Below are 18,764 nucleotides of genomic sequence, written 5' to 3'. Positions count from 1 at the left end.
GCACTACTGGCTCCTGCATCTCTCCCACTAATATCACATAGAGGCAGGCAATATCCGCATTTTCTGTAACATAGATGTTGGCTCGTACTGTAGCCTGAAAAGCCTGCTTGACCAAAGGATCCAGGTAGCTGCCAAAGGCAAACTGGTCACTGTCATAAACATAGACTGGAAAACCAGAGGTGAGAGGGCAGCGAGAGTAATCAAAACAATTGTGTAGCCGACAACCCCGGATGACCTTCGGGGGAGGAAGGCCAGCATCGTCCTTCTCTGGGAGCAATCGGATGGGCAGAGAAAGTTTGGGCTGATTTTGGGCCATCAGCTCCTTGTAAGAGTGCTCAGTCTGGCTAATGACATTCTTAAGTTGAAGCAGGTCCTGCTTGGCATTCTCAATACTCTTCTTACAGGCTTCAATCTTCAGGTTCAGCTTGGCAATTTCACTGTTCAGCTCTTGCCGCTTGGCTTCCAGCTGCAACAGCTCTTCACTTACAGACTCACGGATTCGGCAAAGATCCAGCACATGCTTTACCTCGCACAGCTCATTACCAGCCCGTGGGCCAAAAATCCTCTTGCCGGCCTCATCAGCCTCATCCAGAGTGGTGAGATAATAGTGAGCAATGAGCGGGAAGAAAACCAGAATGATGAAGAGCGTAAAACTGAGCCATGTGAGTCGGATACGGTTGGACCACCGTAACATACAGGTTTGACCTCCATTTCCCACACCCCCATTCCGCAACATGGTATAGCCTGTCATGAGTTCCTTTGTGGCTCTTGCCCTCTCTGATCACGTTGGGTCACTCGCCATAACCATGAGTTTCTAGTAGACAAAACTCAATCTCTTTTTACTCACACGTTTCCATAAGAGTTAGTGTGCTCCCTGTACAAGGCACCAAATAAAAAGGAAATTTCATTTTCCTCAGCTGTAGTTGAAATGGTCTCTGACTCTATTCCAGCAGATTTTAAGTTCTGGCTGTTGACCAAAGAACATGTCCTTAATCTTTATCAAATGGTAAAAGGTACCACACTGTTGAGATGAAAAGGAGGTCCCTGATGAAGAAACCCAGGAAAAATAACCTGGAATCAGACAGATTTTTTCAGCAGCCATAGCTCTTGTTCCTTGGTTTGGCTGACCAACAAATATGCATAGTTACTATTCACAGTCATAAAGTGGCTGGTTAGGACAGAAATAAATGCCAGCCAGTTGTCGATGTCATTGCCAACAATCAGGCCTGCAAAAAAAAAAAAAAAGAGAACTGTGTCAGTCTTAAAGAGATTATATTCAACAACCCTGCCCGCCCTCAGTATACTTCTAGAAAATCCTTAACTCTTTTTACACACAAACATACACCCTTCTTATTTAACTGGATATAGAGCAGCATTAGAGCTGTATAAAATGATGATCTCATTGATGTTTCTATCTCTTTCTCCTCCCTCTCTGAAATCAATAAAAATATTTTTTAAATAAATAAAATGATCAACTACATTCAACAGAGGGCCAAGATACTTGCAACATTTTGTTATTCTAGACTTAGAAATCGCCTTTAGTTGAGGAGAAACATCTTCTTATCCAACCATGGTAGCTATGTTCATTCTTAACATGAAAGTCTCCTTTAGAGCTACTTAAAAAAAAATCTATTAAGAAACTCAGTTTGTTATATTCAGAGATGAAAAGAGTTGAAGAGAACATCTCTGAGCTTTGCCCAGCAGTAGATGCAGTAATCCTGATACAAAATACATTTCCCAGTTTGCTTCTCTTTTATCATCTGTTAATAGACATCTTGTGCTCCTTCTTAAAATATAAATAGTAACTTGGCTTTTAAAAAGAACATTATACTTAGAAATGAGAGGCATTATTTCTTATCCTTTGGAGACAGATTTGCTCAGACCTTATGCCTCAGCTTTCTAATCTCCCAAAATGGAGATAAGTGATGGAGATAACAATACATTGTGTTGCTATGAAAATAAATGATAGAGGATGTGAGGGTACTTTGGCCTAATAAATCTTGAAACAACATTCCCAATACTGTTCTCTTACCAAACTTTACTATCACAGGCTACCAAAGCTCTTCATTTAGTTTCACCTCAAACTCAACATATCTAGAACTGAATTCATAATATGCTATGCCAATGAATACTCCCAATTTAATTCACTGATTCCCTCCAGGAAGTGTTTATACCCCATACTCTTAACGTGTCTAAAGCATGCTAAGTATAACTATGGGAGATTTTAAAACGTAAAGAATTCCTTGATCCCATGGAACTTCCTTTAGCTAAGAGATAAGACAAACAAATAGCAAGGGTACTACTACAAGGCAGTATAAAATAGTACTTCACAGATAATCACTCTTTATAGCTTCTACCTTTGTTCAAAATATATAACTATTAAGGGTTTGACAGTCTTCTCTCCCTTTAAATAAAAATAAAAGTTGATGACAATATTAAGGCTTGAGGATGTAGAGCAAAAGATAAGGACAACACCACCAAAAATATAGATCATGGAAAAGCTAAATCTGGATGATCTAAACTTAGATAATTAACAGCTGACCAAATATCCCAAAGGAGTGGAGGTTAATATTTCTAAAGCATTATCCTTCTCATTCCAATGTTAAAATCTTTTTGTTTTCAAAAGAATATTTTCTGCATTTATGAAGAAATCATAACAAAGACAGAGTGGATTAGAGGAAAAAAGGAAGGCATAATCCAGGCAGTCCAGCTAATTCATTCCCTCCTTACCATATGTTTAGGATCCTTCTTTTCTCTGACTCATATGGCATTATATTTTGGCATATAACTTCTTGATATAGTGAACTCCAGGGCTTGCTGTCCTGATAGAAAGTAAAAAAGTGACATGCTATTAGAAAAATATTCAATACTGAAGGTTCTATTAAAGAATTTATTTACTGTCCACTATGAAGAGGCCCCCCTTACATAAATAAGGTAACCATAGAATTTAAGGTCCAAAGAAAGAGGGACACTCTTTTAAGTGAAAAGGGGCACTAATCATAAACAATCCAGATATATGGTTATCTATATGTTCTAAGAGGGAATAAATCAAAACACTAAAATATAGAAGTATATGCCAACACATTTATAGAGGAAACAATTTATCTGGAATTGGCTTTAAAATAAACAGGATGAGGATGGTGAGAAGTGTTTGGAGATATAGATGAAATAAGATTAGTTGTGAACTGTTGTTGACACTAAAATGATGAGGATACATGAGGGTTTATTATATACTATACTCTCTTTTATATATGTTTGAATATTAAAAGCTCAAAAATACAGGGTCTAAACAAAACGTTTTTTAAAAGTCATTTGGAAACTGACTATACTTAATCTAATAATACTAGTGCTACCAATTTATATGTAAACAGCTGGAAATGAAAACAAATGTTCTAATGGAAACCAATATTTCAACACTGATTCAAAAGAATGTATCCCCTTCAGGTTTTCTCTACTTGACTCTCATCCTTCAGACCTTAACTTGCTTGGCATTCCCATTAAAGTGGCCTTTCTTAGGCCCTGACTATGGAAAGTTAAGAGTGTTCCATGGCGAGACCACTGCCTGTCCTGCAAGCTGGACCTAGTCCAGAATGGAGGTTGCTTTCCACAAACCCCCAGAGAGATTGTCTGATGTTAACCAATGTTCATTCTGACATTAATCAGCACCCTTCCCTTGCCTGCTGATATGTGCTGATTCCCGGAATAGGCTGTTGTCCTGACCTGGTCAAGCATGTAAAGTAATTCCTGTGCGTTGTAGCATTATGTACTAGTACCTGTGCTATTCCCCCAGTACCCTATATAAATCTTTGGCACCTGCCAAGCAGTGTGGGGATCCACTGCATCTTGCAGCTGCCCAAGACATGTCTCATATGTAAGTTCCTTTAATAAATTCTATTAATTACTGAAATGACCAGCCTCTTTCTCCGGACTTTCCCTGCCTTCCATTTACAGAGGTAGATTTTCACTCTCAGGGCTTTGCCCTGGGTCTATATGTACTAAAAGACACTTTCTGGCATTGATCTATTGATTTTCTTTATAGTATCTTTTCATTGATTTATTTATTACCTACCTTCCCTACCAAAACCTAATCCTTGAGGGCAGGACCTTGTCTGCTTGAATCGCCACTGTATCACCAGTACCCAGCACAGTGTCTGGCACACTATAAGTATTCTTTAAGTATCTGTTAAATAAATGAATTATATCACTGATCACTTCTTTCTACAAACTCTCAGCGTTTCCCTTTATTTTTCCATAAAACTGAACTTTCTGGTGTTTCACCTATTTCCTTGACTTATTCTCCCATTGTGCTTTGTTGGCACATCATCCTTGCTCTGCTATGTCTATCTAACTGCCTACTACAGTTCCATTTATTCATGCATTCATTTATTGATTCTTGTATGTGCCCTGACCGGGGATGGAACCCGAAACCTTGACATATTAGGATGATGCTCTAACCAACTACACTACCCGGCCAGGGTTATGTATTTTATATTTTTTACTGGCCCATTCTCTTGGTTCTCCATCCCAACAGCTCTTTCTCTGGTTCATTCCACCACTCTTGAAACACAGTTGTTCCTTCATGGGTTTGTCCTTTGCCCTCTTCTTTCTCTGTCTTCACTTACTAGAGCTTGCCAATTAGCTTCAATTAGCCCCCCTATATGGATAATTCTCAAATTTACCTTTCTAGCCCTGACCTCCCTCCTGATATATCTTTTCCAATGGTGTAGACATCCACACCTTAATAGTCCCATGGTTGCAAAGCTACATCTCCCTCTTCTCCCAGCAAAGAGGGGAAAAAATTTTCAAAATACCATACACAGTTAGAAATTTATAATTTAGATCATGACTGATGCCCTACTCTTCACTCTTTCTCTAATCAAAAATAATGTTTGCTCATAAATGGAAAGTAGAATTATTAATCTGCTAACCACTCAAGCGCTTAAAATAAGCTTGATCCTGGAAAGGTAAAATGGCAAATAATTCAAATGTCCCAGTGGTGAGCTGAGAAGTCAAGTGAGACAGAGCTGCCATTCAGAAATTCTGCATATACTACATTCTCCCTTCATCTTCTCAACATACCAACGCCCTCTATCATCTCCTCTACTTTGCAGAGCCGTCTCTTCTAACATTCCTTATCACAAAGGCAAATTATTACAGGACATTACTTTGAAGAGTTTTTTGATATAGCAACCATCCTACTGACTTTTCTTCTCTTAAAACTAAAACACTTTGATACTGAAATTTCCTATAATGGATTTGGGATAGCTCTCTGTGTATTTAGGTGTGAATGCCTTTCAACAAAGGTGCATAACTTTTTTCATACAAAAGCAAAACTAAACTAAACTGAACTGAACAAAGGTAAAATAATCCATGGACAAGATAAGGGAAACAGAAGGGAAGGAATAAGGGAATTGCTGCTTCCATCTGGACTGCTGTTATGCATTGCATCTGAAAGATATAAAGGGAAATGGGGCAAAAGAGAAGCTAGACACTTTCTAGATGTTCCAAATGCAACCAACTGACTTGAATATTTTAAATAATTATAATAGCTAACATTTACGGAAATTTTTTTTATATATTTTATTGATTTTTTACAGAGAGGAAGGGAGAGAGATAGAGAGTTAGAAACACCGATGAAAGAGAAACATCGATCAGCTGCCTCCTGCACGCCCCCCACTGGGGATGTGCCCGTAACCCAGGTACATGCCCTTGACCAGAATCGAACCTGGGACCTTTCAGTCCAAAGGCCGACGCTCTATCCACTGAGCCAAACCGGTTTCGGCTCATTTACTGAATTTTTAAAGTGTGCCAGGTTATACCTATTATGTACCTTAACATAGTTAATCTTCAAAACAATCCTATGAAGTAGGTACTACTATTATTCCCATTTTGTACATGAAGAAACCAAAGCACAAGCTTAGGTAATTTGTCCAAAGTCATCCACGTTGAGTAAAACTTGAATTCAAATCAAAGCAACGCTAACTCTAAAGCCCACACGTTCAATGTCTTAGTCATTAGGAAAAAATGCCTCTGATACTAACTCAAGGAACACAGTACACAGGCACATCATGCATAAATTACTTTTAGATTATCCACATTACTACTGCTCCACTGAAACCATGGACAATGATCAATTAAAAGCACATGGCAATACTACTCCAAAACCTAAAGCCACCTCTATATTCATAATTAAAGCATTTATGTGGACGAAAAAGTGATCACAACGGGACTAGCTCAGGGAAGGCCTGATTGGTGAGCCTTACAAACTTGGAAACCAAACGTTACCATAAAGAATGGTCTGAATGTAACAATTCCTAACTGTGTCATGGCAGGTAGTCACATCATAGGCCTGTAGGTTCCTTCTCAGAGGTCAATCTTTACCTTAAGTGAGCCTGTCTATTGTCTTTTTGCACCTAAGACAATATACCTTTACTTTTTTCTTTTACTTTTTTATTATTATTATTTTAATCTTTATTGTTCAGAGTATTATAGTTGTCCCCTTTTGCCCCATTGATCAGCCTTCATCCTGTTCCCACTCGGCCCCAGTCCTTCACCATTCTATATCCATAGATAATGCATAAATGCATTATCTGTCTATATCCATAGATAATGCATAAATGCATATAAGTTCTTTAGTTAATCTCTTCCCACCTCCCTCTCCCCCTTCCCTCTGAGATTCGTCAGTCTGGTCCATGTTTCCATGCCACTGGTTCTATTTTATTCATCAGTTTATTTTGTTCATTAGATTCCACATATAAGTGAGATCAAGTGATAGTTTGTCTTTCTCTGACTGGCTTATTTCACTTAGCATAATAATCTACAGGTCCCTCCATGCTGTCTCAAAAGGTAATAGATCCTTCTTTTTTACAGCTACATAGTATTCCATTGTATAAATTGTACCACAGTTTTTTTTTATCCCTCCATAACATATCTTTAAATACAAGAGTAACATGCCTTTAAAATGTAAGCGTAATCTTCATTTCCAGACCCCTCAAGGCACAACCACTGCACCAGAGCACGAGACCACAGAACCAACCCCTCATCATTATCGCATTCTCCACACACCATCCCTCTATGTGCTGTAAATGTTGATTAACTAACCTGTACCCACCAAAGTAAAAGAAGTATGTGTTTCTCGATTTAGCCTTTTATCCAATCCCAGAGATTTCTCTGCTTTGCTTTCTCCTGTCCCCTTAATCTACCACTAGTGGATTTCATGTAAACTTCCTTAAGGCTCCTCCTTTCATTCTAATGTATAAAATAAGCTGGAAATCTGCCATTTTCCATAGCATTTTTTTTTAATCAGTTGAGATTTTACTTCCCAGCAATTGTCATCAGTTTGGCTCAAATAAACTCATAAAAATTCTCCATTTAAAAAAAAAATTCTCCATAGGTTTGGATGTTTCTTACATCAACATCTACTAAACAAAACAAGAAAACATATACTCAGAGCAAAATATCTTTGCCTGTGTACCTATGACCTACCTGTGTATCTGTGCATATGTAGTATTATTTTTTTCATTTATATCAAAATTGGCCCATCAAACGGGCACAAATCCATTACCACCCAGAGGCAGGTTCTACAGAACTGTATGCACATTGTTGCTGTTACATCCACTCCCACAAGCGTTTCAAATTAGGTAAAGATAGTTCGGTACAGGAAATCATTTTAGTAAGGTTGTTGAAAGCAATATTTCAAATGTTTGGTTATGTTTTTTAAATCCAAAAGAAAACTATTTCCTGATTTCCCACTCAGCATGACAAAGAGCCCCTGCTTCACAGTACCTAGTTCAAAAATCAGGAAGCATTAAAACAAATTTCCTAGTGTTATCACTATTCCTAAGACTCTGACTTCTATTGTTCAAAACAACAAAAGGCACTTTCCAGGAAAGTTAACTGTAGATAAAGAATGACTTGTATTTATGTAATTCACAAGTTACAAGAGAGCAAAACAATGTGTTTTTCATAATACAACGACCATAGTAATTTATTTACTGGGTAAACTTAACCTAATTGTAAAATAAAACCAGGCATACTTCAGAGATACTGCAAGTTTGGTTCCAGACCCCTGGAATAGAGCAAGTCAGAATCTTTCTGCTAGTGGAGTGTCTGGCCTTCAAATTGTAAAAACACACATCTATGAAATGCAATCAGTCAAAGCACAATAAGTTATGTCTGTAGAAAATGGTCAGCAATTAAGAACTAAAATCAGGTGAGAAAAACTGCTGACATACTGAGTTGAGAGTAAAGATTATGATGCAATCACAGGACCAGAGAGTTAAGCTACCCTTATTACAGGGCGTTTAGGAAAGGAAAAAGGTATTCTTTGGGCTCAAGAGCAGATTTCTAATACAAAGATGTTCCACAAATGCCAACAGCAAACGAATCACAAAATACACAAAAGGAACTCATCAATAAGTTATAAGCATTCCTTCCACTGCTCAGTTCTATATAGGTATTAACAAGTAAACTAAGATCATTGATTAACCTGTTTAGTCAACAATGAACCTGAACCCAGAAGCGTCACCTCCCAGAATAGGTCCTCAGTTTGAAAATTATGCCACTTCTTACCTGTTTTCCCTTCCCGTAAGTTTGATAACATCCCACAAATTCAAATCCTACTGTCTCTCCAGTTAGCTTTTAGCTCATTACAATTCAGATTCACAACTCACCTAAGAATTTTTTCACATAAACCTAGATCCACCCAACATTAACTGAGTCAGAATTCTCAAAGGGGAGGTTGAGGGGGGGGAGCCCCAGGTGCCTGTAGTTTGACAAAGCCCACAGGTGATTTTAAAGCAGACCACAGAACTTTAACACAAAACCATTGGTTTAGCAAAGAACTAATGATATTCTCCAATGAGATTGATGACATCTGAATCAACGTAATTACAGACAACTGCAATATACCTTTTTCATATAGGATGTCTACAGACTATACCAGTGATGGCGAACCTATGACATGTGTGTCAGAGGTGACACGCAAACTCTTTTGGTTGATTTTTCTTTGTTAAATGGCATTTAAATATATAAAATAAATATCAAAAATATAAGTGTTTGTTTTACTATGGTTTCAAATGTCAAAAAATCTCTATATGTGACAAGGCACCAGAGTTAAGTTAGGGTTTTTCAAAATGCTGACACGCCGAGCTCCAAAGGTTCGCCATCACTGGACTATACCATACATCTTTGGAAGATGTGGGGAGTAGGAGGGATTTTCCACTTTTTATAACTGTATTTATATTTATAATGTAGTTGAGATAACACATTTTACATATGTTACCTCATTTAATCCTCACATCAACCATCTAGGGATAGATATTGTTCTTTCACTTACAGATAAAGAAGAGTGAATCACTGAGGTAGGTAAATCTTGTTCAAGGCCCTACAGCAAGCAAACAGAGGTGCCCAGATACAAATCCAGGACTACCTGACCAGTACCCTGCTACTCACATATTTACTACTTGTTTACTTAAAGAACTCATTTTGTCTTCATTCATTTTACAATAAGCAGTATTATTTTTGTAACTAAGAAAAATATTGGCCTGGCCATTGTGGCTCAGTTAGTTGAGCATCATCCCATACGTCGATTCCTGGGCAAATGCCCAGGTTGTGAATTCGGTTCCAGGTCAGGGTGCCTACGGAGGTAACCGATAGATGTTTCTCTCTCACATCTCTCACATCTCTCACATCTCTCTCTCTCGCTCTCTCTCTCTCTCTCTTTCCCCTCCCTCCTTCTCTATCTCTCTAAAAAAAAAATCAAAACATATTTAAAAAGAAAAATATTATCTTGCTGCAGTCACTTCAAAGTACAGCACACTATGCTCCAATGAACACATGAAAGACAGAAAGCTTTGTTGCTGATATGGAGAGTTTTAATGGTCTGGACAGAAGATCAAACTGGTTTTCTCACTGTTAAAATCTTAACAGATTTAGAAGCGAAGGAAGATTAGAATAACACCTTTAGTGTTCCATTGGAACTGGAGGTATCAGTGTGAATACCTAATCTAATAAGATTCCTTGAATTAGCAGCTGATTTCAGGACTGGACAAATAAAGTAAAAATGAGCCTGAAAAATCTTCTTTTGCCAGAAAGCAAAGATGTACTCAAAAAAAAAAAGTAGGGCATATGGAAAAAAGGACACTGGATCCAGTTTGAAGGAATCCAGCTGCCACTGGATAAATCTGGGACACTTTAGGAATCTAAATAAATAGTATTACCAACAAATTATCTCCCAATAAATGAAATACCATGTATTCATACAGAAATAAATGATTAATTATATAAAGAGAGAGAAGGAAAAAATTATTCATTTGGAGAATTCTATCTAATAAACATAGGATCATTTAGTGGCCATCAAATTAATAACTGTTGCAGGAAAGATTCAGCATCTATATATAAAAAAGCCTAAGCGACCGAACGACTGGTTGCTAGGACGTGCACTAACCACCAGGGGGAAGACGCACAATGCAGGAGCCGCCGTCTGGTGCGGCTCCCACAGCCAACCTCCCCCTGAATCAGCCCCAATCGCTGGCCAGGCCGAGGGAACCCATCTGTGCATGAATTCATGCACCAGGCGTCTAGTTGGATATTAAGATTCATTGGTAAAAGGTTTATGAGAAACAGTGTATAAAAATTATATATTATGGGCCCTGAGAAAGAAGACACCTACTAAGAAGGGCCCCTGGTGAGTTTATTGGTCTCAGAGCCTAGCAGATGTTTCTAAAGAGGGGCCTCTCCAGCAAACTGCACTTCAGAGAGAAAACCTACACTGAACTGTCTGCCTGCACTATGCTCCTAACAACTCAACCAGCCTGTACTAAGGAGCTCCTGGAACCAACAGGACTGAGACTTCCCACCCACCTGAAGCTGCACAGCTATATCTTCCATCAGCATCTTCACCTACCTATCAGAATAGCTCCATTCTGACGAATCAGAACAGTGCCTTTTGTACCAAACTGTGAGGATTTTGAGTCCTCATTAGCATGAGGGCAGATCAATCAGGGTCTAGGAGTGGGGCCTTCTATCTATATTAGTCAGCTGCCCTCTGGCTCAGAGAGCACATTTTCCCCTTGCACGCAAGACTGCCTTTCCCTGGCTGAAGCTGAAACACCAAAGATGAAACACCAAAGACATCTTGCTGGACCAGAGCAGAGGAGGCGGAGCAGGGCAGAGTGAAGTGGAGCAAACCAAAGCAGAACTGTCTAGCCAGAGAGGGGCCTGGGCCAATGCTGCCTGGCAGCTGTGATGCTTCGTAATTGAGCTGTAACACTATTGAGCGGTTCCAGTCTTGTTCTTACAGCTGTGCTGTATCATAACTTCATCATAAGTGTTAAATTATGTGAAAATAAAGTTACCAAAATGGGGGGGGGGATAATAAAGTACAGCACACTAGATTTTTCAATAAATAAGGTTACAATGAGCTCTTGGGGAAAAAATACAAGTCAGACTCCTGCACGACAAATCAAATCCAAAACTAAGTCCCAGATAGATTCAAGAGGTAATTGTAATAAATGACAGCATAAAAAGAACAAAAGGAAAACATACAAGTAATTTCATCCCAAGTATAGCCACTTTTATAGCAATCCAAGCAAAAGCAAAATCCATTTTTTAAAAGAAGTTCAACAGATTTAACTACGTAAGTATCAAAGGCTTCTGTATATTAAAAAAAAAAAGTTTAGATTCAATGAAAAGACTGAGGGAAGCATTTGTATCATGACGATACTTTAAAAGATGTGAAGGCAATACAACAGTCATTAAAGGAAATAAACAGGAAATTAAACCAAAAAAGGGGCCCAAATGATAAACATTTTTAAATGTTCAGTCATCCTAGCAATCAAAGAAATGGAAACAAGATATAGTGACATTTTCTATTTGTAAATCAATAAAGAATTGTAAAATTTATAATATGTGGTCTACCCAGGGGCAAGGGTAACATTTCCCACACTCTGCTGCAGGGAAGTGAAAACTGGCACACCTTTCTGGAGAACAATTTGACAATAAGTAATGAAAGCCCTAAAACTCTGCCTACCCTTTGACCCTACACTTCCATTTCCAGAAAATACTCTTAAGAATCATGAATGAGAAAAATATTTGGCTTCAAGGATATTCACACTAAAACATTACAAAGTATACCACTTATTAGTAACAAGGCACAGTATATGTGTGTACTATGCTGACAGCTGCAGTGTAACAGGTGTTTTTATACTGTACTAGAGGCCCGGTGCATGAAAATTTGTGCACTTGGGGGAGGAGGGGTATCCCTCAGCCTGGCCTGTGCCCTCTCACAGTCTGAGACCCCTCAGGGGATGTCCAACTGACGGCTTAGGACCGCTCCCTGGGGGATCGGGCCTAAGCTGGCAGTCAGACATCCCTCTGGAAGCCCAGGAGCCCTCAGGGGATGTCCAACAAATAGCTTAGGCCCGCTCCCCCTGTGGAAGTGGGCCTAAGCCATTAGTTGGACATCCTTAGCACTGCCACGGAAGCAGGAGAGGCTCCCACCACGGCCACTGCACTGGCCAGCCATGAGCTGGCTTCTGGCTGAGTGGCTTTCCCCCTGTGAAAGCACACTGACCACCAGGGGGCAGCTCCTGCCTTGAGCGTCTGCTTTCTGAGGTCAGTGCACATCATAGCGATTGGTCATTCCCGGTCATTCTGCTGTTAGTGTCAATTTGCATATTACCCTTTTATTATATAGGACTAGAGGCCCGGTGCACAAAAATTTGTGCACTAGGGGGTAGGGGGTCCCTCAGCCCGGCCTGTGCCCTCTCGCAGTCTGGGACCCCTCGAGGGTGACCACTTGCTGGCTTAGGCCTGCTCCCTGGGGGGTTGGGCCTAAGATGGCAATCAGACATCCCTCTGGCAGGATAGAGGCCTGGTGCATGGGGGGGGGCTGGGTGGTTTGCCCTGAAAGGGGTCCTGGATTAGGGTGGGGGTCCCCACTGGGGTGCCTGGCCAGCCTAGGTGAGGGGATGATAGCTGTTTGCAGCTGGTCACACCCCCTGCAGGGTGGGGGTCCCCACTGGGGTGCCTGGCCAGTCTGGGTGAGGGGCTGAGGACCGTTTTCAGGCTGGGGTGTGACTGAAGCTCCCAACCTCTCCTTTTTTTCTTTTTTATTCTGGGATTTATTTACCTTCTATGGCTGTCACTGGAACTGAGAGCCGGCTTTAACTCTGAGGCTCGGCTCCAGCTTTGAGACCTCAGCTGCTAAAAGCAGGTAACTGGGTGTTTGTTTGGCTTCTATAATTGAAACACTGTTGCAACTCCAGCTCTGAGGCCCGGCTGGCTGAAAGCAGGTATCTGGGGTTTTGTTTAGCTTCTATAATTGCAACATTGTTTCTTAGAGTGCAGCTCAGAGGCCGGCAGTGGCAGGCGGGGAACCTTGGCTTCCTCCATCACTGGAGCAAGCAAGCCTCCTGTTCGCTTCAGCTGCGTGGCTGCCAGCCGCCATCTTGGTTGGCAGTTAATTTGCATATCTCACTGATTAGCCAATGGGAAGGGTAGCGAAGTTATGGTTAATTACCATGTTTCTCTATTATTAGATAGGATTAGTAGGAAGATAAACTGAAAAATAATTTGCTACTTGTAACAAGTCTTTAAAATGTTGCTATCTTCAACGCAGCAATTTCACTTTCTAGGAATATATTCTATGTGGACAAAGATTTGTATTACAAAGATGTAATCACCATTATATTCTTTACATTACCCAAAAGGATTATAAACACCCAAGAATTAGAAGCAAGGTTAAAGGTAAAGTATGACAAATGCATTTCATTAATATGACTATCATGCTGTCAAAATGACTTATTTTCAATCATTTTAAATAAAAAGGGAAAATATTCACAATATAATATTAAGTGAAAAATGCAGACTAATATGTAAGGGAAGAGATAAAAGCAGAGTTGTTTTTTTTAAACTAAGGTCTTCAGATGGATTGTCCTACTTGATGTGCAAAGTATCTAGGGAGTAAACTGTAATTTCTCTAAGGTACCTGCTTCTCAAGAAAATGTGACTTTTATTTTATGCTATGGAGGCATTCTATAACTGATATCATTAGTGCCCCAAGCCACCCACCCTAAATGAGATAGAAAAATGAAGCGAAAGTCTGTTAAGCCATATATAAATCATCTTTATGGCTCTGGCATCCTACTTCATCCTTTGTGGGTGACTTCAATTTGAGGCTTCAGTTTTGCCATCCCTTTAGCCTTCTGATTCATCAGACTCCCTAACTTCACAATTCCTTGTCCTTCTTGACTTACATACTCCTTATCCTTTTTTAGCTCATAAAGGGTTGGACTAAATGACCTCAAAGATCCTCTTAGAATCTAGGACACCACTGACTTACAACTGCCTTGCACACAGAAAGCACATACAAATTTGTTTTATTGGGGGGAACACATTACCAATATCCCAACTCAAGGCAGCAAGGCTACTCCCAAGGCTATTCCTTTGGTTTCACCTCTAAGGTTTCAAGCACAGTGCCTTCCTTGAAAGCTCCCACTCCTTAATTTTCCATCGAATCCATTAATAAAGGTTTGGGTCCTCATCAACTATTTTCTCCATTCTAAGCCACAGTGTTTTCATACTGTATTTTACAGCTCTACTTCAGAAATAAAGAAATCATGCTAGGAAGAGTCAGGGCTGGAAAAAAAACAACAACAACAGGAAACAAAAAGATTTTTGGAATCTAGAATATCTAAACAGATAAAATTTCATAGAGAAAGGCAAAGTTCAACACTTAGGTCCATAACTATGTACATGGAAATGACTTAGTTTAACAGCAGCACATGCACACACAGAGTTATGGCTTGAGTTGACAATAATTTCAGTGAGTCAAGAATACATGACTATTTAGAACAAAAACCACCACCTTATTTTTCTGCGTGTGTGTGTTTTTTTAAACAAAGTATAGTGTCAAAAATGAAGGAGTTAAGGTTGCTGTCTATACTGTACTCTTTTAGGTGACACTGTATGCTGAATACTGTATTAACAAAGTAAATGGAGGGCAGAGGACTAAGAAGCTGGTGAGGGGATTTGAAACTGTAAAACAAGAAACATCAGAAAGAAATGGAAATATTTAGCCTGAGGAACAGAAGTCCTAGGAAAAGAAGAGACATGATGGCTAATCTCCAACATCTGAAGAACTTTACTATAGAATATGAATAGACTTGTCTATATGGCCCTGAAAGGTGTCCATCGTGGAGGCAAACTGCAGCTCAATAAGGAAAAGCCTCCTAAAAACTAGTATATAAATTAGAAAGGGTTTGTCCAGGGAGGTCCACGTCATTGTAAGTATTCAAATAGGGACAGGCCAGTAAATATTATTGGTCAGTTCAAGAATTCTGTCACTTACTACATCTAGCCTGGTAAAAAAATTAAGCCTCCCCAAGATTCAGTTTTCTTTCCTACCTTCCTTCCCCTCAAAAACAAAAAGGCATTTTGGCCCGGATGGTGTTGCCCAGTGGCAGAGCAGCAACCCTAGCACCAAAGGGTCTCTGGTTCCATTCCCCAGTCAAGGGCAAGCACCTGGGCTGCACGTGTAGGAAGCAACCAATGATATTTCTCTCTCGCATGTTTCTCTCTCTCTCTCTCCCCACCCCTCTCCCTCCCCGCCCCCCCCCCCTCAATCTAAAGGCAGAGGGAAAATATCCTTGGGCAAGGATTAAAAAGGAAAAAAATTTATAACATTTAGCCTCCTATTTCTCAGAGTTAAAGATCAAAATCTACATGAAAAAAAAATTATATGAAAGTACTATATGATGGAAAAGAACTACAGTAACCTAAGACATTGTAATCTACCATCACCACACATTTATGTCTTATCTCTCTTATCATACACAGGCTAATGGCATATTTTCAACCTAATTCATGTTTTTATTCCTCCTTCAGCATATCAAATATTTGTTGGGAAAAAAATTTAAAATGAAGTTGGAGAAGTGGGTTAAAATGACAACAATATAAGAAGATAAGATAACAAAGAAAACGTCACTAAAGCAAATATCCAGGATGTTAATCATTAATATCACTGACCAGTCTAAAAGGTACTGGGCACAGTCAAATGGAGAAATAAACAAAAGTAATGACATGTATTTGAGGAGGTGCCTATACTACACAGCCAGCTGCCTTGCTCATTCTGTTAAGGGTTGCATGCATATATGTACTGTCTATATTTCTTACCTATACGATGCTGCTTTCACTCTACAACAGCAGGGCTGAATAGTTGTAAACCTAAACAGTTACTATTTGGCCCTTCACAGAAAAAGTTTACCTACTTTTCTGTAAAAATACTCTCAGGTTATAAACCACAGAGGTGGCTGAATGCTGAGACATAATTCATCTTTCTATGGCTCCATCCCTGGGATTTTAATGGGTCATATCAGTGCATGTGAGCAGAATTCTACACTAACCATTATGGCCTACATGTAGGAGCGGTACTTATGTCACTAAATGGAGTCTCCATATACCTCTTATACACTCAAGAGTACAAAAATTTTAATCCTGCTTCTCTTCCACCTAGTAACATCACCAAAGAGATCTGAAAAATTCTAACTGTACAAGAAATGTGGGCTGGTTCAGGTAGAAAAAGATCATGCTTATAGGTGAGCCTAGCCTTGTCCCTCTTGAATTCTCAAACTCACTCTGCCTGAGCCCCACCACTTTCATGGAACCTACAAATATGTGAAAAATCCTTTCTTTCCCCTAAGTTATTCTATTATTACAGGTTTTCAAAAGAAAGTTACCAAAAATTAAGAGAAAACAAAAATAAAATGGAAATAAATATGTTAAGACAATTGTTGAATTAATATGAAGTTTTCCAAGTTAAACTTATTTCTTAATTAGTGCACACTTTTAGGACTTCACGAATGATTCCTATTCCTTACCTCACTCTGAAAAATAACTGTACGCAAAGGCACCTAAATCTCTGCCAAAAACAGATCTGGAGGGATCTTCATTTTTTTCTCTAATGCCTAACTATTGCTTCAGGCAATATTTCCAACCCTCCACCAGGGGACTACTTAACCAGTCTCACCTCAGATAGGGACCCTCCCCCCTTCCCACCCCCCCACACACACCCCTGCCACCACCTCACACCCCTACGGCTCACTCCTCAATGACTTTTCACTCAATAGCTAGCCCAGTGTCCCAAGGGAAAAGGCGTGTCCTTATCTATTCCCCATCCATTCTTCTGCTAGTTGCCAAACCATCCTTTGAACTTTCCCCACTCTCTTAGAACTCCATTTCTCAGGGTTAACCCTGACTCATTTCTCTCCAGCCTGTTTACGTCAAGTCTTTTCTGAGGCCTAATCATTAAGAGATTCCAACTACACACCAAACATCTAATGCCTATCACCACCCCTCCAGAAAATGAGGAGTGGGGGGGATGGACACAGATGCTTGTCAATCTTTTGGTTTGTAGGTATGCCTCCGGAGACCATCAACCATATCTTTGGGTAATAAATAACTAATGTTTCAAGTATGCTGAAGATCCACGATTCTGATTCTCTTTCCAGAAAGCATCTAAGCTAGTTGCCTACCTACTTCTGAGTACTTATAAGGGTTCCTCTGGCTCCCCACAGGATAAGGTATTTTTAACCCCGCAAATAAGAGTTTAAGAAGATAGCTTTTCTTTCATCGTGAAAAATTTAAACGTCCCCCTGCTAAGTAAGTTGCTGAGAATGCTTGGCTTCTACTCAACACTATCAAGGCCCCACAGGTTTTTATCCCGGAGCACTCTGGTAACAGCAGTGCTAATCAAGACTAATTGCCGAGCAACACAGGAGGAAATGTAGACGATCTACATGACGGTAACACACCAAGACTTTTTAGTAAAAACAAAAGAACATACGGGGAGCCCAGCCTTCAAACGTGAACCTGCCCACATTGGAAGAACAGCACGAAGTGAGAAGAAATGCTACAGATGCCGCTTCAGTAGCTCACACATGGAGGGAGCAAAAAACGGGCACGTGCTGTTCCGATTCCCTCCTCCTCGGGAGTCCCACCAAGAGGACCTGCTGAAGCCCTTAGAATGTTTGAAAAGGAAAGAAGACAAAGTCCAGGTGAAGGGAAGAAATCCACCAAACCCAAGTCCTTTGATCGCCGCAGATGTCTAAAAGGGAACTGAAACACTGGCTCATCGTGGGGAAGAGGCGAATTCCCTGGCTGCAGGGTGGCAGCCGAGCCAGTCTCCGGAGCGTCCGGGTCAGGACTACTCGGCCAGGGTTTCGGCAGCGTAGACATGCGCTCCGCAGCCCGTCTCCTGCCCCAGCGGCCCCAGGCCCAGCGTCCCAGAGCCCGGGCCTGGGCCCCAGCGCCCCATATGCTCCTGCCCCAGCAGCACCTGGACCCGAGCACAGGAAGTGGCTGTTCACCGGGAAAGGAGGTGAGCCTGGCGAAAAGGAGCCTGCGGGAGAGCAGCTGCAGGCGCCGGTCCGAATGCAGCGCAGAGCAGATGTGGGAGTGTGTGCACAGGGAGCCCAGGAGGGGGGCCGTGGGGAAAGTCCCTTCAGCGACCGCAGATGCTCGACACAAGCCGCTGGACAAATGAGGGGAGCAAAGGTGGGGGGTAGGCTTTAAAGCGCAGACGAGGCTGCACAGCTGAAACCGAGCTCTCAGTGGGTGGAGGCCAACAAACCGGGGCTGCAGGGGGCGTGCGGGGGTGGGGAGGGCGTGTTTAAAGCCCCACCGAGACCGGCTATGCCTCCTCGCCCGTGGCTGAGGGCCTGGGGGTCCCCTCCCCGGGCCGAGCCGCCTGGGAAGGCCTCCTC

At 40.8% G+C, this 18,764-nt stretch overlaps 1 protein-coding gene across 1 annotated transcript in view; it reads right to left on the bottom strand.

Annotated features, from left to right (window-relative positions):
• Nucleotides 1–18,764, bottom strand: part of EXTL3 (exostosin-like glycosyltransferase 3) — a 131,372-nt gene that overhangs the window by 36,283 nt on the left and 76,325 nt on the right. Inside the window, 3 exon segments of the mRNA XM_006774761.2 lie at nucleotide 1; nucleotides 4–1,226; nucleotides 2,731–2,822. The exon segment at nucleotide 1 is cut by the window's left edge and continues 1,399 nt beyond it. Of these exon segments, the coding sequence (XP_006774824.1) occupies nucleotide 1; nucleotides 4–751 (749 nt within the window). The 5' untranslated portion in view covers nucleotides 752–1,226; nucleotides 2,731–2,822.

Source organism: Myotis davidii, unplaced genomic scaffold (assembly GCF_000327345.1).
Source record: "Myotis davidii unplaced genomic scaffold, ASM32734v1 scaffold524, whole genome shotgun sequence".
Taxonomy (NCBI): Eukaryota; Metazoa; Chordata; class Mammalia; order Chiroptera; family Vespertilionidae; genus Myotis; species Myotis davidii.
The sequence above is the reverse complement of the archived record's forward strand: the minus strand, read 5'-3'. Positions and strand labels throughout refer to the sequence as shown.